The 21697-nt window shown below is 57.1% G+C and overlaps 1 protein-coding gene across 7 annotated transcripts; it reads right to left on the bottom strand.

The window, feature by feature from the left end:
* Nucleotides 1-439: 439 nt before the first annotated feature.
* On the bottom strand, nt 440-21688 carry HOOK2 (hook microtubule tethering protein 2). 7 transcript variants are annotated; one of them, XM_060415421.1, is made up of 22 exons: nt 19107-21688; nt 9958-10043; nt 9816-9888; nt 8830-8880; nt 8603-8735; nt 8438-8505; nt 7888-7950; nt 7499-7579; nt 7237-7397; nt 7025-7165; nt 5772-5973; nt 5358-5468; nt 5161-5248; nt 4703-4772; nt 3687-3824; nt 3504-3591; nt 3263-3297; nt 1569-1651; nt 1379-1482; nt 1101-1211; nt 961-1035; nt 440-862 (listed from the first exon to the last, which is right to left on the bottom strand). In XM_060415421.1, the coding sequence occupies exons 1-22, from the start codon at nt 19128-19130 to the stop codon at nt 713-715; spliced, it is 2136 nt and encodes a 711-aa protein (XP_060271404.1). In that variant the 5' UTR covers nt 19131-21688; the 3' UTR covers nt 440-712. The 7 variants fall into 7 exon arrangements, with proteins under 7 accessions (XP_060271404.1, XP_060271405.1, XP_027825357.2 ...); XM_060415422.1 differs by lacking the exon at nt 19107-21688 and adding an exon at nt 11972-14309; XM_027969556.2 differs by lacking the exon at nt 19107-21688 and adding an exon at nt 10543-10703.
* Between the last annotated feature and the right edge of the window lie 9 nt (nt 21689-21697).

Genomic DNA, 21697 nt, shown 5'->3' with positions numbered 1-21697 from the left:
TGTTCCTCCCACAGGACCAAAAGGAGCCTATGAACGCTTGAATCAGGTCACATGCCTCCTTTGCTCAGAACCATCTCTGTTTCCCACTTCACTTAGAATAAAAGCTAAGGTGGACTTCCCTCGTGGTCCAGTGGTTAAGAATCTGCCTTGCAATTCAGGAGACTTGGGTTTGATCCCTAGTTGAGGAACTAAGATCTCATACTGCAGAGCAACTAAGCCCCTGGGCCACAACTACTGAGCCCACACACCCTAGAGCCTGTGCTCCACAACAAAAATAGCTCCCACTCGCTGCAACTAAAGAAAGCCTGTGCCAAAATGAAGACCCAGCTCAGCCAAAAACAACAACAAAGAACATAAGCCAGGCTTTTCTTAAAAGCAATGATCTTAGCCCCTTGCCCACCATCTCCCCCTGCCCTCAGTGCCACAGAGTCCAGCCAGGTCAGATTAAAAGTCTTTATTATTTTTCTTCTCAAATATAAAATCACTCTATCCCCTGGCAGCTCACTAACCCCAGAGAGAAAATCAAGAATAAGAATCACATTGCTAAAAGGGTAGGCCCATTCCTGCCTCCCACCTGCCTCCTACACTCTTGTCCCAGCTGGAAGAGAAAGGGGCAGAGACTGTGACTTCAAGGTTCTCAAGCAACCAAGTGAGGCATAATTCTGGGCCCAGGGTGGATTAAGCTGGGCAGGTGGCAGGATCCTGAGATCCATCAGTGCTTGTCAGCAGGGCGCATGTTCAGGGTTGCTAGGCGTCCCAGGGGTCCACGGCGAGCGTTGGTGGCCAGCCGCTGCTGTGCCAGGAACGACTGGGCATGGGCAGGGGCCCGCTCTTCCCCAGCTCGCTGCTGCAGAGCCATGCCCTGGAGGGAGGGAGAGGCGTAACCGGGGTCAGATGAGCCTCCAGGACACCAGCACCCCCCAAGCTTCCAGTACTTCACGCAGGTGATGGTGCACTCACCATATTGTACCAGGCACTGATGAGCAGCTTTTCTTCCTGCTCCCGCTGACTTCGACTCTTGTCAAAGTCCATCTGCTAAGGAGGGAACAGTCAAGGGACTGGATATACTGGGGGCAGTGAGAAGGGGTTAGGACACCCACCTCCAGGTGCCGAATTCCGACGTCCCGCTCCCGGAGCTGTGTCCTCAGGGCGTGGAGATCTAGGGGAGCCCCCCCAGGTGGCTGCTGCTTGGGTTCCAGGGTCTGTATGACCTAGGGTTGGGGAAAGCCACAGTCAAGGTGACCTTGGCCTCACCGGCCATGATGCAGAAGTCCGTGGCATGATGCAGTAGGATAGGCATGGGGCCAGGAGGCAGAGAGTCACCAGGCGGGCAGCAGTGGCCAGGGCAGGAGGCCAGAAGGGTGCCCAGCATCCTCACCGCACGCGCCCTGTCCACATAGCGGCGGTAGCGCTCTTCCATGGCCCGTAAGTCCCCGTCCTTCTTTTGCAGGCTGTGCTGAAGCTCCTCGATACGCCGGGCTGCTGGGGGGACAAGGTGGGCCCTAAGCTCTGTGCTGAGCTTGGGGGCTCCCCCCACCCATCCAGGCCACTGAGCCGCGCCCCCTCACTGCTGCTGTCGGCGGGGGGCTCCAGTTCCTCAATGTACTCGCGCTTCCGCTGCAGCTCCAGGTCTGCTTCATGCAGCTTCTGCCTGCAGGTGGGGAACCAGAGGCAGCCTCAGTTCCCGGCCCGTTTCTCTGCTTCCCAGAAGTGTTCCTGCAGACCTCTCCGCCTGACTCCAAGCCTGGGGGCTATATGTCCCGGCACCACCATCTCTTCAGCCATCAGAGCCACAACCCTCCATGACCCTTATCAGGCGGCCCCTGAACCAGCCCTCCCTCCCCTATCTGTCCACTTCTCTCCATTCCACAGCCCACATGCTGGTCCAGGCACCATCCCTTGCCAGCCTTCTACTCTCAACTCCTCAGTTCCATTCTCCACCCAGCAGCCAGGGATCTCTCTAGAATGCAAATCTCTTCTAATGAAAGGAAATACAAGCTAATAGTTTGCATTCTGCCACCTGGGGCAAAACCCCAAAGATCCCTGTAAGTGAGACTAATATCATGTATCATGGACTTGGAACGTGCTATAACATCTACTAGTGAACCTTTGGCTATATCTACTAAAATTACAAGCCCATATGTCCTGGGAGCCACCCATTCCTTTTTGTGTGTGTGTGATATATTTGCACACAAGCAAAATGATACATATGTAAGATTTTACTTTGTTGCACAGATTGAAATTGCAAATGCCTAGAAAGAATGAACTAAATCAATTACAATATTACCAAAAAAATGCTATATGCCAGCCCTTCTAGACCAGAATTCTACAGAATTAAGCCCTAATGCCTCCAGGTATTCATCCTCTATAAGGAAATAGCTTTCTGTGCTCTAGGTTGGCATTAGGTACATTCCAGTCTTGGCAGAACTGAGAGAATAGTCATGAAAATCATTTTCTGTAAGGTCCAGTTTCCCCATGGAACCCCAGCTGACAAAGACTGTTATATCAAGAAATGAATAATAAGGTCTCCCTTTATCTATTCATACAAAGAAATTTCCCCAGTTAACTGGTTAAGTAGGGAAAGCAAAGTATACATATTATACTACCTTTTCTGTAAATGAGGAATAAGAGTAAAAATCTATATTCATATTCATTTGAATTTGCTTTAAAAATTCTAGAAAAATTTCCATAATGAACTAATAGAAATGGGGGTGGAATGGGGCAGAAACTGAGTTAATGAGGGAAGCCTGAGATGTTTACCCTTTATTTCTGTATAACTTGGTTTACCTTTTGGTTTTTAAATTATAATTGTGATAGCTATCTAAAATAGTTTCTTTCTTTCTTTCTTTAAGAAGGTTCTTTTTAATAAAGAACTTTATTTTTTGGGAATTCCCTAGCGGTCCAGTGGTTAGGACTTGGAGCTTTCACAGCTGTGGGCCCAGGTTTTATCCTTGGTTGGGGAACTAAGGTCCCACAAGCTGAGCTGTATTTTCAAAAATGAAAAAAAAAAAAGGCTTATTTTTTTTAGCAATGCAAAAAAGGTGTGTGACTTTGTCACACAACCTTGCTGAAATTCCCTGAGTGACTCCCAATTGTTCCCCCAAAATAGTCCACACACCTTCCTTTGGTCTCTAAGACCCCAGGTGAGCTGACACTTTAGTCTGAGTGTCAGCTGACCCCCTGGCCTCATAGAACAACTCCCCATGGACACCAGATCCATCCCCTACAACTTTGCCCCAATCTTTCCCCCCACCGGACTCACAGATGTTCCTCCAACTTCCTCTTCAGCAGGATTGACTGGAGGAGAGAAGAGGCGCTGGGTGAGTGTGGGGATGAGGTGTCCAGAGATCCCAACCTTCTTGGAGGGAGAGGGTCAGGAGTGGCACTCTGAGCCCAAGGTACTTACTATGGACTTCACGGGGCATCAGGCAGCAGAGGGGAGAGAGAGGAGGGTTAGTGGTGGGCACAGGAGAGGGCCAGGCAGGGAGGAGGTGGGCACTCACGTCCTCAGTCTTGCCCCCCTGCTCCTGCAGGGCCTTCTGAAGGTCCTCCACCTGGGCCCTCAGCTCTGACAGCTGCTGCTGGTTCAGCCTGCGGAGGTGGGGGCCCCGCTCAGTGCCTGCGCCCTCCCTCACTCCCCCTCCAAGCTTAAGGGGGAGGCCCCCCTCCGCAGGGTGGGTCCTCACCGGTGCTGCGTCTCCAGGCCGTGGCGCGCACGGTTGGCCTCCTCCAGGTGGCGCTGCAGCTCCTCCTGCCGTTCCCTGTCGGCCGCCTCCTGCTGGCACAGGCGCTTGTTCTCCAATTGAAGTCGCAGGAGTGTTTCCCTGCGGACCGGGAAGGAGTAAGCAGGGCTGGAGATGGGTCACCACTCAGGCCTACAGGGCTCCGGGAGGGAAACTGGGCGGACGGGGCGGGAGAGGGACAGAGCCCAGGGAAAAGGCCCAGTCAGACCCTGGGGTAGGGTTAGAATACCCGGGACTGAGCCTAGGAGTGGGTGGGTGGAGCGCTGGTGGGGTGGCACGAAGTGGGCGGAGCCATGAGTACAGTCTAGGGGTGGATTCGGGGAAGGGCAGGGCTACACAAGAGGGTTAGAACACTGAGATGGGGCTCCGGAAAAGGAAAACACTGCAAAGAGGAAAGCTGGACTGGGAGTTCATGTGGGCAGGATACAGGACACTGGTCCCAGCAGGGAATACACTGAGAACAGGGCTGTGTCCTGGGGGCAGAACCTGATGTGGGCGGCGCTGGGCAAAGAATTTTTGCCTGGGCAGTGGAGACAAATGAGTTGGACCTAAATGGTGCACTGAGGGTGGATCCCAAAGAGGTGAGGTGAGCCACCAACAGGGCTAGAGTCCCGGCCAGGTAAAAGCAGAATTAGAAGTGGGTGAGCATAAAGGACTTCCCTGGTGGCTCAGATGGTAAAGAATCTGCTTGCAATGGGTTGGATCCCTGGGTCAGGAAGATTCCCCTGGAGAAGGGAATGGCAACCAATTCCAGTATTCTTGCCTGGAGAATTCCATAGATGGAGAAGCCTGGTGGACTACAGTCCATAGGGTCGGGGAAAAAAAAGCTCGGCTAGGACTTCGGAACCAAGCTGAGCAGATCTGGCTAGTGCTAAGTACCTGCTTTGGGGATGGGGTTGAGGGTGGGAACTGGCAGGCTCCAGTGGGACCAGAGCTTTGAGTGACTGACCCCTGGATACCTGAGCTCTGCAGGTAGGATCTCGGCTGCTAAGTTTCCCACAGCCGGTGAGGTGGGATCCAGTGAGGGGTCTGGAGAATGTGAGAAAAGTCTTCAGGTGGTGCCACAGTTCCTGTCCCCATCCCCAGGATCCTTGGATGAAGCATCTTTGGGGACTCAAGTTTGGCCAATGCCTGACTTGACACAAACGCCACACTCAGCTTGAAAGGGAGCCATGATATTTGGCCTGAGTTTGCCTTTGCTCACCCCCTTAGAGCCCCGAAGGACAGCTCTTGCTGCTTTCCATTGGCCCACGTCACCTCTCTCCACTTGAGACTCCCTCCAGCATGGCCTCGCTCTACGACCCCAAACTAGACAAGCCCTGGGCACTGCCTTTTCTGCTTGCCCTAACAGCACAGGTGGCCAGGTAAGGCTCCACGTCAGCGCTCTCCCAGGCCCTGGGATGAACCTCCAACTCACCGGCCTGGGCCAGCCCCCGAGGCTGCATCTGGGCGCAGCGCAGCTCTTCATTGGCCTCCCGCAGGGAGTCCCGCTCTGCCAACAGGCGCTGGAGGGACAGGGTGCAACAGGCCACTCGAGGCAGGATCAGCCTCCTAGGAAATGGGCTTTGCCTTGATGGGCAGTGTGGGGCTTGGGCAGTAGGACCTCAGCCTCACCTCCTTTTCCTTTGTCACCGACTCATACTTTTCCTCCAGATTGTGGCACTCAAATAGCCATTTCTCAGCCTTCATGGCCTCCTCTTGCCGTTGGCCCTGCAGTTCCTGAACCTGAACAGAGGCGAGGGGAGAGGACTACAGGGTGGGAGGGAGGGACAGGGACTGAGTACAAGGTGAAAGGGCGGGGCCAGAGGGACCAGCAGAAAAATAACTTGGAAGAGGAGGGGCTTAAGTGAAAAGGCGGGGCTTGCAAAGCTAGAGCAGAGCTGTCCTGTCTAGAGGGTGTGGCCTCTACCTAAACGAGGGGGCGCGCTCTGGGTGGAAGGGCTCAGCACTTTGCTGAGGGTAGGCCAAAGTCAGTAGCCAGCCGAGAGGAGCCCCCACCCTAGTCCGGGTCCAGGCTCCCACCCGCACCTGTCGCCGCTGCGCCTCTAGCTGGGCACGCAGGGATCCGGCCCGGCGCAGTTCTTCCTCCAGCTGTCGTGTGCGCTCGGCGTGGCCTGCGTTGCACTCCTCCAGCTGCCGCACCTGCCGCCGAAGCTCCCGCAGCTCGCCCAGGCGGCGCCTGCAGCTGTTCAGCGTGGCTTCCAGCTGCCCGGCGCGCTCGGAGGACTGCCTGGGGGCCGGGGCAAGTGGGAAGAGGAGGTGGGGGTCTGCTTGGGTCTGCAAGGGTTCAGCTTGGATGTGAGGCCCTCAGGGCAGGGGATGGTGTCAGGTCAGCCTTGGGCATTTGGTTCACGAAGGTCAGGGGTCAGCGGGGCCTAGTGATGTTGGGGGATCATTAGGGAGCATAAAGAAAGACCTAAACATCAATGGTTGTGTTTGTGCTCGGTGGCTCAGTCGTGTCTGACTCTTTGGGACCCCATGGCTCCTCTGTCCATGCAATTTTTCTAGGCAGGAATACTGGAGTGGGTTGCCATTTCCTTCTCCAGGGGATCTTCCCGACCTAGGGATGGAACCCACATCTCATGTGTCTCCTACATTGGCAGGCAGATTCTTTACCACTGAGCCGCCTGGGAAGCCCCAAACATCAATGATTACCCCAAGACCAAAATCAGGGGTTTTCTGGGAGACACAAAATGACTGGGGTTACAGAAGGAATGATGGGGCCCAGAGCGTCTGAGGAGCCTCCTTGGACACTCTGGGCTCATGAGATGCCTGTGGGGTCAATAAGGGCATTGTGGGTGCAGGGGCCGTGGAGGGGTCATGGGGGATCTTTGAGGCACAGCAATATGGGATTCTTGAAGATATGGTAGGGGCTCACTAGGAACTTTTAACATATACAGAGGTGTCATAGGGATCACAAGGGAGCTCTTTGAGGCTACAGAAGGCACACTGAGGTTCAGGGGTGGGTACTATGAGGGCCCACAATGCACTTTGTGGTTTCAGGGATGCTGTGGCATCATGAGAAGGGACAGTCATGTGATGGGGGGTCAGAGGTGTCACCAAGGGCAAAGTTATTGCATCGTGGGGTCCTGGGGGGCCACCATGGATCCAGGGACTTTGGTGTTCTCCAGAGGACATGATGGGTTCCAGGACAGTGTTGCAGTGTTCAGGACAGTACTTTAGAGTCTATGGGGCATTGTGAGGGCTCACTAGGAATTTGGGGGTTACAGAGGTGCAGTGACGTCAGAGGGGCAGTCTGGCAGTGGGGACCTGCCACTCACCGAAGCTCGTCCATCTCATCCTTCAGAGCCTGCGCCTCCTGGGCCAGGCTGGTCAGCGCTTGGTTCCGCTGCTGCAGCTCTGCAACCTCCCGCTCCAGCTCCATGCAGCGCATGCGCTCGTCCTCCCTGCCGCTCTCCAGCCTGGGGAATGGCAGAAGCGTCACATGAAGCGACTGTACCTGCCCCAGGCCCCTGACCCCGCCTGGCCATACCTGAAGTTCTCTTCCTGCAGCTGCTCCAACTGGGTCTGCAGCAGCAGCAGCTTCTTGGCAGTGAGGCCACTGGCGCCCTCATCCTCGGGCCTGCCCACCCGCTCCCTTAGAAGTGAATTTTCCTGAGCCAGGCTCTGCTTCTCCTCTGACAGGAGAACCAGCTGCGGGCAGGCAGGGCATACAGATAAGCTGGAGCTGGGAGGGGAGGCTGTGCAGGCAACCCTACCCTGGGAGCACCTGAGAACCCCCATCTCGGCCCCACCTGCCGCTCCAGATCCAAACAGCGCTGCCGCAGCTCTTCCCCCTCATCAGCCTCCTCACTCAGGAAGTAGTACCTGCGGGACTGATGAGAGGAGTGGAGGGACGGGGAGAAGCAAAAAACTCAGGGATCCGGGGAGGAAGATGCGGAAAGGCAGACTGGGATCTCCAGGGACAGAGCGGAGGGAGCTGACAAACCCTCAGGGTCTAACAGAGAGCTGGGACCTGAGGGGACTGGAGGAAAGGCAACTTGTGAGCCCTGGGGACCTGGCAAGAGACTAGGATCCTGGGGGATGGGAGTGGTTTAGAGGCTTAAGGTCAAGCCCCTCCTCCTTAGGCAGCCCTGGAAAATCAGTAATAGGGGCGGACTTTAACAAGGTCCCCACCCCTTACCTGGCTATCAAAGTTCCCATATGTCTCTGGTGACAGGGAGTCAGAGGTGTCTTTGGTCATGAGCTGGAGGAAGGGGAGAGGGCAGTGGGAGAACACTGAGATGAGCTGGCGCCTCTGAGGGCAGCCTCCGAAGTTTCTACAATCCAGCCTAAGAATCCTCGTCTTTCAGAACAACCCCAGTCCAGAGGCTGCCCCATGTGTCCAACAAACAGGGAGTCCTGGTCCTTTCTCCCCCCAGCCCCCAGCTTCACTGCAAAGTAGTGAAGGATCCTAGATCCAGAGAAGGAACTGAACCCAGGCCATGGCAGTGGAGGCATTCACTCCTAACTACGGGACCACCTGAGAATTCCCGAGGCCTGGCCCTTTTAGCATGGTAGGTTGTGACTTCGAGCTGGGAGGAGCTGGCAGACACATGAGACGGAGAAATCTGGCCAACTGAGTTCCACACAGAGCCCAGGCCTCACCAGGGCAGAGCCTGTGCCCAGCTGCCTCTGCCCTAGAAATGCCCCCTCCCCTCAAGCTCCTTGCTGCAGTGGGCACCCCCACCTACCTCCTGGATGGCTTCCATCACCACATGCTGAACGGATTCCTCTAGCGTCATGATTCTCTGGATGTGCTCTGAGGGTCAAGGTGGGGGAGACTGAGGCGAGGGTCGGAGGGGCAATGAGGGTTTTCTCCGGTCTTCCCATTAGGGACCACCTCTAACCTCCCATACCCTGCTTTTTCTCGCAACTGATGGCACAGCCCAGAACCAGCTGAAGCAGCTTGCCAAGCTCTTCTGGGTCTGAGAACTCGCCAATGAGGCTCACATCTGGAAGGTGCTGCTCCAAAATGGGATGCCCCAGGACCTGGGGATGGGGGGATGAAGAGGTATCAGGGGCTCAAGGATTTCCCCCGACCTCCTCCCAACCTAACCTACTAAGTCCCTTTACAGTTACTCACATCCTGGGAGTACTCCACTAGGCTCTGTAAAATCGCCTTCAGATTGCTGACCTGGGGAGGGAAAGGAGTTGTGTCCAGGGTCTGAAAGCCCCCCAGAAGGGGCCAGGCAGACCCCACCCTGAACCTGTCTAGCTCATCCTCTTCTACTCTGCCTCACCTCCTAATCCTTGGTCGTCTCATCCTGTTTGGTCCCATTCTCTGTCTGAATGTCCGCCCTCCTAGCACTGACCTGTCTGACTGCCTGCTCTTCTTCTCCACCTGCCCATATTACTTACATGTCCCAGAGATCCAGTCACTTCTCACCACCTGCCCCACCACCCTTTGACCCTAACCATCATCATCTTTCACGTGAATGGTTACAACAGCTTCCAGTCTTGCTGCTTCCCCTCCATTCCTCTACAAACAGCCAGGGGGAGCTTTTCAAAGCCCCAGCCAGGTTTGTGTCTTTCCTCTACTAAAATCCTTTCTTGACTTTACACAGCTTAAAATAGAATCTACCTCGCTGCTCCAGCCTGCCAGGTCCCTGATGACCTCATCTACCATTCCTACACCCCTGCTTTCTGTTCTAACCTCCCTGCCATCCACTCCTCGATCACACCAAGTTTATTCCCAACAGCCTTTCCATTTGCTGTTCCTGGGGTCTGGAATCCCATTCCTCCGAATCTCACATTGGAGATCAGCCCGTCTAGAGTAACCACCCACCCACTCTCAGTTGGCTGTCTCTCACGACCAAGCTTTCATTGGCTTCATAGAGCTAACTGCTATTGGAAGTCAATGTTAATGCTTGTGTATGCAGTTTTTTGTCTGTGTTACTCCTTGCTGCACACCCAGGCCTGCTTAATACAAGAACTAATGAACAAATACATAGTTAGCTGGTCCCCATACATCTGTCCCTCTTCCTGTCCATCACCCAGGATATGTCTAACTGGCCGGTCCCTGATCAACTCTTCACCAGTCTGTCCCCCATTCCTGAGACCACCTGTCACCTTCAGCCTCCGGTTGGGACCTGGGTCCTCTGAAATGCCCTGGAGCCACGCTTCGTTGAACCAGGAAGGGTCTCTGGGGGTGAGAAGGTGGGATGAGCTGCTGGAGGACTCCTTTGGGACCCTCCCTCTCAGCCTCACTCACATCTGGTTCAGCACAAAGGCTACTGCCAGGCCACTGCTCAGGTCCTGGGGGCTGCTACAGGGGGGCGGGACATTGAACGTCTGCAGCTGAGGAAAGAGAGGAAAGTACAACAAGCAGAATCAGGGGCGGGGACCAAGGAACCACGCCCCTCTCGCAGATTTTTCCGGTCAGCAGGACCCTCACAAGGTTGGGCGGAAGTTGCTGGCCAATTGCTCCAGCAAGCCAGCTCCGTGGGGGTGTGGCCTCTGCTCACCTGGACCGACCAGAGGGGGCGTGGCCTCACTCTACCGCTGCCCAACAAACTCCGCGCAACCAAGCGAGGGCAGAATCACAAGTCACCTGGTCCCCATAGGCACCACGTGACCAGGCCAGCTCACCTGGGCCCTCCCCTCTACAAGACCCAGCCACAAAGGGGCGTGGCCTCACCTGTTCTTTCCAGCAAAACTGCCACGTGACGGGGCAGGTGCTCAGGCCAGAGTCCAACTACCTAGCAGGCCGACGACCCCCTCCTCCCAGCCCCAGGACGGAGGGGGTGGACAGAGCCAAGTTGGCGTACACCTGTCCCTGGCCCCGCCCCCGACCTACCCAGGTGAGCAGAGACCCGCATAGTTCGGCCTTGTCCATGCTCATGGCTCCCGATCGGATTCGACCCCGGCCGTGCAGCCCCGCCGCCGCAGCGGCGTCCAGATCAGCCAACAGCGAGCGCCAGCAGCCCCGACCTCCCGCTCGGCCTAGAGCGCCGCCCCGCCCCCTAGGCGCAGGCCCCGCCCCAGACACGTGATCTCCTCCAGGCTCCAGCTCAGGCCTTCAGACCCGCCATGTTGGATCCGGGAAGCCGTTTGGGCGCCTGTACTGCCGCTAGGGGTCAGTCTGGGCCAACCTTGCGCATCCCAAGGGTGGCCTCGCCCCTTTTCCTCCCCGAGCTCTTTTTGAGGTAGTGGAGACCTCGCCGTCTTTCTTCAACCGAGGTGGAATTGCCCCACCCTGTTATACAGGCGCATTCACGTCCCTTCCCTTCAGCTGAAAGAAATTCTGCTGTCTAACCACATTATGATCGGAGCCTTTGCGCGGGAGAAGGGCAGGCCATAACATATTCTATGGACTTAGGGAACACTAAAGTTTCTTCCCAGTGGAGGGGATTTGATACTCTTGACCAAGGGTAGACAAGGGGATTCGGGTCCTAAGTCAAGGGCAGGATAGCTAGTTCTGGGTAGTGAACAGACATATTTGCCTACCCTGGATCCGTCCTTCACTCAGCTTTCCCAGCCCTTTCCCCTCTCTGAGCCCTGCGCCGCAGAACCCATTACCGGGCCGGCCTGGTCGCCTCGGCCCACCAGGGGGCGCCCGGACCGCAGGAACGCAGCCTAGAGGGGAAACGACAGGCTACTCTGAGACCCCTGGGCAGTGAAGAAGGCTTAAAAGGAAAGTGCTAACTGTACTACGTAACAATAAACTCGCAGTCACTATTTATGGAGTGCCTACAGAATGCAGGTCTGCGCTAAGATATTTAAATATATAGTTGGTTGGAATCTCCACGACTCTAGGTAGCAAGGGCTCTCGTAATTCCCGGTGCGCAGGCGAGGAAAGAGGTTCTGGGCGGATCCGGCTTAGGGGGCTGGGAGGCGGGTAAAGCCCCGGCCGGCGTCCTCTGACGCCTGAGTTCCCCTGCAGTCCCTCCCCCGCGGGGCGGGAGAGGTAATGAGTGGTAATTAGAGGTTATTAGCTGTACCCAGAGGGAGGGGCGGGCTCTGCTTTGGGGGTGGGTCTAGGTCTGAAAGGAGGAGAGCTGCTCCCTGCAGCCTAGAGTCTGGTTCTGGCGACCCCTACCCGCGCCCCGCCCGACCCCAGCAGTTTGGGGAGGATGATAACAGCTTCCCTCTTAACACCCCCTCCCTGCATTCCGCCTTCCCGCAGTATCGCAGGAACACAATCACTCTAGCACAGACTCCAGCTTACAGCCCACTCATACGCGCGACCGCACACACGCAGGGACCTTGAAGGCTCGTCTACACACCCACATCCCCTTCCCGAGTCGTTTTCAATCTCCATCCCCTGGGAGCAGAGCCGAGGGAAGGAGTAGGGAGGAAGGGGACAAGGGCCGGCAGTGCGGGCTTCCGGACTGGGCTTCTTCCGGCGGGCGTGAGAACAACTGCCATTTATTCTCTATCCCGCACCCGTCAGGGAGAGGGTGCTACCAATAGGGAGAAACGGGGGGGAGAAGGGAGTCGGGCGGGCTGCCACCCGGCAGAAATGGAAGGTGAGCCGGAACCACGGCTGTGACAAGGCTGGGAATATTTGTGAGAGGATGTAGTCACCCAATGTCGGGGGATGTGTTGGGACCGACAAATATTAGGGAGTGGGGTCCCCAATATTTGCCAGACCCGCAGGGATCTTTATGTTTAGGAGGGATCTAAATATCTGGAGCATGGACTTGAATTGTTTTAACGTTGCCGTGATATTATAGGCGTTATAGATATTCAGGGACCTCAAAGTCCCCAGATTTAAAGGACGGTCTGGGTACCCTCACTTTGAAGGAGTCACAACCCTCCATTTGGGGCGGCAAGGAATCTCATGTTGGAGGGGAGAAGGAGTTCCCTACGGTGGTGAAGAGCAGCAATCCCTAATAATGGGACACAGGGAACCCCGCTGTTGAAGGCATCCGTGTGCCCTCCAAGGCGACCGGTTACAAACCTTCATTCTGAAGCAGGGATCTTTTATTTGGGGAAAAGATTCAAGCCTCCATTTTGATGGAGAGAGCCCCAAAGATTGGGGAATGATCTGAAGGCCTCCATTAAGAACAGAGATGCTGGTCTGGGCCAGCAGCCCCCAGCCTGTTTGGGGACCCCACCCCCTCCTTTCCCCTCTGTTTCCAGGAACAGCTGGGCCCAGCCTGGGCTGTACTGCTGGGAAGCGGGTGAGTCAACCCCTCCCTGTGGCCACAGCTGGACCCCCGCCCGCCCCCTCTGGCCTTCACATCTGGGCAGAGACCCAATCATGAGAGCTGGGATGGGGACCCTTAAGCTCACACTTTTGGAGATGGTGCTGCTCCCCTCGGAAAGTGATCACAGCCTCAGGGTGGACACCATGCCCCACCCCATATCATGAGGGACTCTGGCATGTTTTCTACACTGCAGACGTTGACATTCTGCCAGGACTCCCATCCTGACCCCCTCCCCTCCTGGTGTCTGTGTATTTATCTCTGAGTCCATGTGAAATGTGTTCATATCTATGTAGATGAAGAAATGGTGGGTCTGTGATTGTGTGTGCACAGGCCTGTGTATACCTTGACCTGTGTCTTGGTGAGTCTTGAGGCCCTGGGAATTTACACAACAGGCTATGTGTGTGTGATTTGGTGGGGTTTTTTTGGAGGAGGGGTGTGCTGTCAGGGACTAGGGCACGTGTTTTTCTTTATGGGACCTTAGTGCTGGTTTAGTGGCTAAGTTATGTGGGGCTCTTGGGACCCCCATGGACTGTCCGCCAAGTTCCTCTGTCCATAGGATTTTCCAGGCAAGAATACTGGAGTGAGTTGCCATTTCCTTCTGTTGGGGATCTTCCTGACCCAGGAATCCGATCGAACTGGGGTCTCTGCACTGCAGGCAGATTCTTTACCGACTGAGCTACCAGGGAAACCCTTTGAGTCTATATCCCTGTCACTCTTCGTGTAAGTAGTGAATGACTGATAATCAGTACTTCAGTATGCCTTTGTTTCTGTGACCGTGTCCTACTTTATGTCATGTGTTTTCCTGTGATAGCATGAGGCTGTCATGGGTGGCCTTGGTTTGCCCATGTCCCCAAGACAATCTGGTGTCCCTGTATGCAGCCTTGTGGGTTTGTCTTACTTTCTGGGCCCTGTGATGTACGCGGACAGTATAACCATCGAGTCTGTCCCCACAATGTGTCTGTGACTCTACAGTCTCCATGTGAGGGGAGTGGCTGCTTGACAACTGGATTCCTGAGGTCCAAGACTTTATCTGTTTGCGTCTTACTTTGTGTTGTTGGTGTGGCTTTATAGCAGTGTCTGTATATGTCACCTGTGTATGAAGATGGCCCTGTCTGTGTCCCTACCACAAACGGTGTGTGACAGTGTGACCCTGCCCGTATTCGCTGCGGGGCTGGCTGGATTAGTGAAGGTTTGTGCCAACGTGTGGCAGGTTTATCTTGTGTCCGTGTGCCCCTGTAGATCCAGAGTTTGTGACCTTGTGGGGAGGTGTCAAAGTCACACAAGACAGCGTACTTAGCGGAGGCAGAGGCAGAGGCAGTGACAGGCTCCGGGGGTGTCAAAAACCCCCGAGCTCTGCTGCTCTGGGCCCCGCTGGGCCCTGCTCCCTGCGCTGCGGGGGCGCGTGCGTCGTGCGTGACGTGAGGCACGACGCCGGTCGCTGCCTGCGTGGAGCCCAACGCGGTCGTGCCTGCGAGCGCGGGGAGAGGGTGGAAATAGGCTAGCTGCGTGCGTGCGTGCGTGTGTGCGTGCGTGCGTGCGTGGGCAGCCGCGGGGGTTGGGCGCGTGGGGGAGCGCTGGGCGCAGCCCCACCCTGCCCGGGACTGTTGGGCGCGGGTGAAACCATGGCAGGGGTGGTGGGGCGGGACGCAGGGCCGTTAACCCCTTCCTGCCTGACCTGAAACTTGTGGCCCCTCGACAGAGCACACGGGGGCTTCCCCAGTGCTCGGGGACCGTCCCTGACAAGGGAGGAACCCCGCCATCGAGCTGACAGACCCCCCCTCCAGTTACCATGGGAACCGGAGCTTCCCGCGCGGCTGGGCGCGTGCTTCCTCCCCCGTCCCAGCTCTTCCTTTAATTCCACAGTCCACCGATAATGGGCTTCCCGCTCCTAGTCTCCGGGGGAGGGGCTGGGGTCAGCGAGCCCGGGGCGTGCGTGACTCAGGTCAGCTTGAGGGTCCCCTGGCCACAGCAGACCTCGCTCCCCTTCTCCACCCCGTGACTCACCTCTCGCGGCTTTTCCCCTTGCGTGACTCAAGCCCTTGGGGAGGGGGCTGTGGACTCTGAGACCCCCTTCCAGGCAGTGGGGGCTGAGAACCCAGTACTGGGGACCTGAAGCTCGAAGGGCGGGCTCTCCCTCCTGCGAGGGTCGGTGTCTAGTGTTTTGCCTTAGCCATCTCTCATCAAGGTCACTAGAGGCGTTTTCCCCCACCCCTGAATTGGCAGTATCTACCCCCTCAAAACCCTCCGGGAACCAAGTCCCCAGCCCCTCCCCCTCAAGCCCACAGGAAGTTTTGGCAGAGCCCGTTGGCGATGAAACGGTTAAAGCCGTTTTCTTATTCATTTCATCCAGGGGCCCCTTTTGACTCAGAGCGAGCCAGGCGCCCCCTTGAGCCGGGCCTCGTGGGGGCCTGGGTTCATACTCCCCACACGTACCATTTTTAGAGAGGGGAGGGAAGGCTGTTGGTGAGCTGACTGGGGGGGTCTTGGGTGGCATGTACAGAGTTGGGTTCAAATCCTGCCTCTGCCCTCATTGCTCTCTGGTTCTCAAGTTTCCCCATCTGAAAATGGGGGATAATTTTGAGCAGTTTATTGTGGCATTGTGAGATTAGCTGAATAATAGATGGGACACTTTGTTTCCAGAGCTGGGCACAGGAGCAGAGAAGGGAGCTTGGTCCGAAAAAGGACCCAGGCTCCTCCTGTCTCCCAGGCCTGGGTGCTGGGTGCCCAGCAGAACTGAGTCCATGTGGGGCAGTCCATGCCCCACCCAGGCGCTCTGAGGCCATAGGGTTCATCCCTTCCGTCCACCCCCTGCCCGGGGCAGGCACCCAGGAAGTGAGAGGCGGGGCAGGAATGAGGCGGAACCTGTTGGGCCCGTCGCCTCCCCACCCCACCCCCCACCCTCATTCCGGGGCCCTGACATGCCCCCCCCCACATAAGCTGTGGCCCCACCCCCACTGTCGTGGACGCCTGGGTCCTGACCCGAGGGTGGCCCAAGGGAGGGGATGTCGGCGGAGACAGCGTCTCGGGAACATCCTGTGGACTCCTGGCTGGACAGACGGGAGAGTCAGCCCCTCCCCGGGCAGGACAGCAGTCGGCTGGGGGCAGAGTAAACACGGCCCAGAGCAGCCAGACTTGGAGGGGCGGCAAGGAGCATACACATACACAGTCACCCCGAGAGAAAGCCAGTCTACACACACAAAACTCCTGTAACCCTGGCCACAGACAGATTGCCAAACGGGGACACTGACAGGGTCAGACACAAATCTGGGTAAAGACGGCTGTCAAAGGTGACAGGGCAGGCCAAAGAGGAAGACCGAAATGCTGCCAAACACGTGAAGATACCGACAGGCCAGAAGCGTAAAGGTAACACAGATAAGTGAACTCAGCGTACAGGCAAGACGGACACACTGACAGGCACAAACACAAGGATACTGACGTTCAGGTGAGAAGTGCACAGCCTGGCAGACAGTCGCATGTCCACAGGCACCCTGAGACAATGTGACAGGCCAGAAACAGGCAGGACGGACACACAGACCCAAGTGGGCAACACAGGCATGTGGATAGGCTCAGAGATAAGGGACGGTCACTTTCAGTGCAAGTGCCCCAAGAGGCGCACAAGATATGTTCAGACACAGTGTTAGATCCTGACACACCGGAGAAGGCCACAAAGGCATACACACTAGCAAGATCGATTCAAAAAGATAACTCAGAGGAGAAAGAGACAATCATAAACGTATGGAGAGAAGGACAGGAGGGACACATACAGACCATGACAGACAGCCCCAGCCGCCACCGCCCCACAGCACACACACAGTTGCATACATACTCAGACAAGCTCTGAAGACACCAGAAATCGGCCTTATAGACACACTCTACCTCACTGATAACACTCACGTCAGACCCTCTGACAGACTGGGCATATGAAAGTGGACAGACTGACATATTCACACACATGGTCTGGCCAGATAGTCACACCCAACCCAGAGAAGCATGGACAGGCCTCAGTCTGTCATTCATTAACACGCTGGCCCAAGGACACCCTGACAGAACCTGTTGGCTAACACATGCACACATACACACCAGCCACAGAGCCCACATGGACACAAACACAGAGAGTCACAGACACACACCAGCCACGGACGTCACACACAGACCTCACACAGGCAAGCCATGGACCTCACACACAGACACACATACACGTACAGACCAGACACGAATAGATGAGCAGTAACAACTCCAGTACACCCTAGACTCTTGTATACAGGCCAGCCACAATACAACATGTCATATAGACCGTACACATACACACAGACACACTCCCCCCCGTCCAAAGCAGACAGGCCCTACACACCCCTGCAGGGTTGGGCCAGCACACAGACACATGCCTTGAGAAGACAGGCTTCACACACACTCTCACACGCCCTGACAGGCCAGCCACACACAAACCCACAGACAGCCAGACACACGCGCGCCCCTGGACCATGATGAGGTACTCTGGGGTTCTGGGCTGGCCAGCCCTTCTCTGCCCCCACCCAGAGATCCTGGCGCTTACTCTCTCCAAACACCTCCCCCCACCTCCCTCCCAGACTGTTCTTTGTCACTTCCCCTAGGAGGCCCAGCTCAGCAGCCTAGGTCCCTGGTGGGGTGTGGGCCTGTTTTCTCAGCACATCCGCTATAAATGGGGCACCCGGGATCTCAGCCATGCTCAGGCCCCCCAAGACCTCTCCAACAGTGCGGGGGGGCGGGGGGGCGGGACCCGAAACAGTCTTGTGGGAAACTCCCCTCATGCCCAGCTTAGTCAGCCTGAGGACAGACTCTCCTTCCTGCTTCCAAGAAAACCGAGCCACTTCCTCCCCAGGAGAGGGATAGGGACCCCCAAACCACAGAGGTGAGGGAGGGATGTGGCTGGCAAGCTAGGGGTTCCTGGGGGAGGGCCTCGGTGATTCTCAGCCTCTTCCTGCCAGCTGCCTGTCCACACCCAGGGGCAGGGACAAGGGAGCCTGGGTGCTATGACTTGCGGGTTCTCGCCCTGGCCTGCCCACTAGCTGACTCACAGGCAGCCCCCAGCCCAGTTTCCTGGTGAGGGCCCTGCCGGCCAGTGGGGCCAGGGTGGAGGGGGGGTCACCAGGCTATTTATAAGAAGGAGAAGTCCCTCCTGCCAAGGCCAAAAGCCCCAGAGAGACCCATGGGTGGGGGTGGGTAAACTTCCTCCTTATCCAGTCCCCCAGGTCCCGGGCTCCTGGGCATGAGGAAAGCCTGGGCACAGTCTCCTTAGCTAGATGCTTGTTTGAAGCCCATGGCCTGGGCAGTACCCAGCTGCTAGTCTGGGCACTCAGCACAGATAGAGGAGGGGGCTTTCCTCACACCCTCCTCATGGGACTGGCCTTGGCGCCAGTGGGGCGGCATGAGGGGGTGGTGCCCAGGCCACAAGGGTGAGACTGGCAGGGGCCTGGAACCGGCTGTACCAGCTCAGCTGGGCCCCCGCCCTCCCTCCTGGCCCAATCCCCACCCCCTGCTCAAACACTCGTGCAGAGAGCATACTGGTCTTGCCCCCAAACACACCAGCACCCCTCTGTCCTGTCCCCAACCCCCATAAAGGAGACCCTTTATGAAAGGGCTTGCAGAGCTTAGCATGCAGTTGGTACTGCATATATGCCTCTGTGATTGTGATTATCTACACAAAATTGGCTAACACTCTGGAGCCAGACAGCTCAGGTTTTAGGTCAACCCCAGGGCTTTGAGCTATGGGACACGAGGCAAGTTCTTATCTTGCTGTGCCTGGTCTCTTAAAGGGGGCTAATAGCAAATAGCATACATTTCACTGGGTTTTTGGAAGCAGGCAATGAGTTATTCTATGTAAACCACTTAGAAGAGTGCCTGGCCTATGGTAAGAGCTATATGTGTGTGTGTGTTAATCACTCAGTGGTATCTGATTCTTTGGGCCAGGCTCCTCTGTCCATGGAATTCTCCAGGCAAGAATACTGGAGTGGGTTGCCATTTCCTTCTCCTGGGAAGAGCCATATAAGTGTTAGCTATTAAAATAGTAATTATTTCTCTGTCTGCTTGTCTTAAGTGTCTCTGAGTCGTGCTGTCTGTCTGCATGACTCCAACCCTGCAGCTCTCCCTGCCCTAACCCCCACCCCCATACATCCATTTTTCCTTGCTGGGTCCTTGGCCTCCATCTCTACCCTCATTGGGACAGTCTCACCTCTCTCCAGGACTCCCCTGGCATGGCCAGCCTCAGCACTGGTCAGGGCTGACTCACTGTGGCCTCCTGGCCCGTGGGACCTGCAGGTTGGCTTCCTGAGATGCTGCCCTCTGGTCAGACCTGCCCAGCCCCCCAACGCTGCCCGCTGCACCCCCGCAGGGCCCAGCCAGATGTCAGCTGCAGTTATTAGCATGGGCGGGAGACACAGACCTGGCAGCGTGCCTGCCAGACTCAGCGGCCACTGGAATCTCCCTTGAGCCTAGGGCGGGGGAGGGGAGCAGTTCAAGCAAGGGAGGAGGGGAGGGGGTACCCAGGGGTCACAAGGACCCTCCAAAGATAGGGACACCCCCAGCTTCTCATGGGACCTTCCTCCCCAACGCGCCATTGCTCTGCTGGACTTCCCCAGCCCCCGCAGAGCTCAGTTTCTCTTTTGCCTTCTTTCCTTTTACTTCTCTCCTCCACACTTGGTGAACTCTGTGCTTGACCTGTAAAGGCTGGCTAGCTCCTCTCCCCCAGCCTTTCTCTGCCCTAAAGAAACTTCAATCTAGCTCCCCAAAGATAGAGGCTTCACTTTCTGAGAGACTTTGGTTCTAGTGGCTGGTATCCTATCTGCTTGGAAGTGCCACTTTTAGTCTAAATCGAAGCCTCGCCATCTAAACCTTCAATTATTCCTGGGGAAGGGGCTCTGGAGGGGTTCCCTCAGATGAGGGAGACACCTAGGGTGAGGGAATGGATCCCCCTTTAGGTATTCTGGATGGTGAGGAGTCCCCATACTAAAACAGGAGTCGGGCCCCTCACCCACATGAATGAAGGAGAGGGCACCGCAGCCCTTGCGGATGTATGTGCCAGACCTCCTGGCAGAAAGTAAGGGCACCCAGCTCGAGGTAAGAGGCAGCCGCGTCAGCCCGCCCAGGCGCCGGGGTCGCCTGGAGGCATTGGCCCACCCCCTCTTCGCCGTCGGGCTGGGGGCGAAGTCCGAACCAGGCCCGCGGGCAGGCGGGGACCTGCCAGGCTGGGTCGGGCCAGGCAGGGCCTGGCAGGACGCGGCCTCAGAGCGGCTGGGTGGGGCCGGGCCAGGCGGCCGTGGGGGCCCCGGGGGCGGCGGCCGGGGCTGGTCGGGACTAGCCGTCCAGGGGCCCGGGCGTGCCCTGGGACCTGGCAGATACCGGGGCCCTCGGCCCCGGGACAGCGCTAGACCCACCCCTTCCTGTGCCCTTATATGGGCGTCGGGGCGAGACTCCGGGGGCCGCCCCGCCCCCAGTCCGGCCAGCGGACTCCCGCCTGTTGCCATGGCAACCAGGCCCCGCTCCCCAGTGGGTCCCCCTTCCTCGGGCTAGTGGAATCGTCCGGGACCGCCAGCCTCCGCCATTGCCTGCGGGCTCCGAGGACTGAACCATTACTGGGGTGGGGATCGGTGACTGGAGACCTCGGCAGCTGGGCTTATTCAGCGCCCCTGGCTTCCTCGGGGGTCGCCTGCTCAGGTTCCTCTTCCGAGGCGCTGAACCCCGCCGGACACAGGGCGGGGTGCCTAGTCCCGTAGGATTCGAGTGACGGAGGCAGGGCCGGGCTCCGTCCCCCGGGGCTGTTGCCACACTTCCTGCCGCGGCGCTCTTTCCCCAGCCTGTTTCTAAGGAAGGAGTGGGGTTGGGCGACCGCGCCCCAGCCGTCGGGCTGGGTCTAGGCACTGGGAGCCGACACGGTGCCGGTCAACCTCAGGGTCACTAGGGGAGGGCTTTGGGGTGGGGAGTATACAGGCACCCACGAGAGGGGAGCCGATCATGGAAGGTCCCCAGGATCCTCAAAGACCCCTCCTTCTCTCAGGTCTCAACCGGGGACCCTCTCAATATCATCTCAGTTCTGAAAGGGTGCCTCGACCCTTCTAATTCTATCCTTCATTGAGGCTTCGCAGATGACCCCAGTGACCCCCAACCTCTGACAATCTTCTACCGCACGTATTTTCCTTGCCTCAGTGTACCCCAGGACCCTCACTCACTTTATGCGTTTCTAGTTTCTCTCAATGCCTTCCCCTTCCCGCTTGTCGGGGACTCTGTCTCTCTCCGGTGGGCTCCAGGACCCCGACTCATTTTTTGCATAGTGGACCCTCCAAACTCTCCCGGGTACACTTTTGATCTCTCCTCCTTATTTCACCTGGGTTCAGCTCCTCCCGGGAAAATTCCAGTCCCTCAACCATCCTGTACCCAGGACCCCCACTCAGTTTCTGAGTCAGATGTCTCCTCCCCCGCTTCCCCATCTACCTTGCTGTCTCTCCTTTGCGGGGTCTCTCAGTGTATTCTCAGCCCTCCAGCACCTCTGAAAGACTCCAGATCACTCAGGCCTTTCCGCGTGCATCCCGGGACCACCCCCTCCCCCCAACACGCACACACTTGCTCAGTACCAATTTCTCGTATCCCTTATCGCGTACTCCAGGGAAATCATCACCCTCCCCGAAACCTCTCCCGGTGTGCCTCGGATCGCCCCAGCAACCCCTTCCTCACGCACCCTAGGGTCCTCTGGCCCCTCCCCCTGCAGGCGCTCCGAGCCACCCAGCCCGTGGCCGCTGTTTACAAGGACACGCGCTTCCTGACAATGAC

The sequence above is a fragment of the Ovis aries genome, chromosome 5, assembly GCF_016772045.2.
Source record: "Ovis aries strain OAR_USU_Benz2616 breed Rambouillet chromosome 5, ARS-UI_Ramb_v3.0, whole genome shotgun sequence".
NCBI classification, from domain to species: Eukaryota; Metazoa; Chordata; class Mammalia; order Artiodactyla; family Bovidae; genus Ovis; species Ovis aries.
This window is presented reverse-complemented; position numbering and strand designations above follow the sequence as displayed.

Coding starts and splice junctions, on each gene's coding strand:
- HOOK2 (XM_027969556.2), bottom strand. CDS start 10,587: ATGAGCATGGACAAGGCCGAACTATGCGGGTCTCTGCTCACCTGG. Junction 8,881..9,815: donor GTCCCAACCGGAGGCTGAAG/GTGACAGGTGGT, acceptor TTCCCTCCCCAG/GTCAGCAATCTGAAGGCGAT. Junction 3,825..4,702: donor ATCCTACCTGCAGAGCTCAG/GTATCCAGGGGT, acceptor CCCGGTCCGCAG/GGAAACACTCCTGCGACTTC.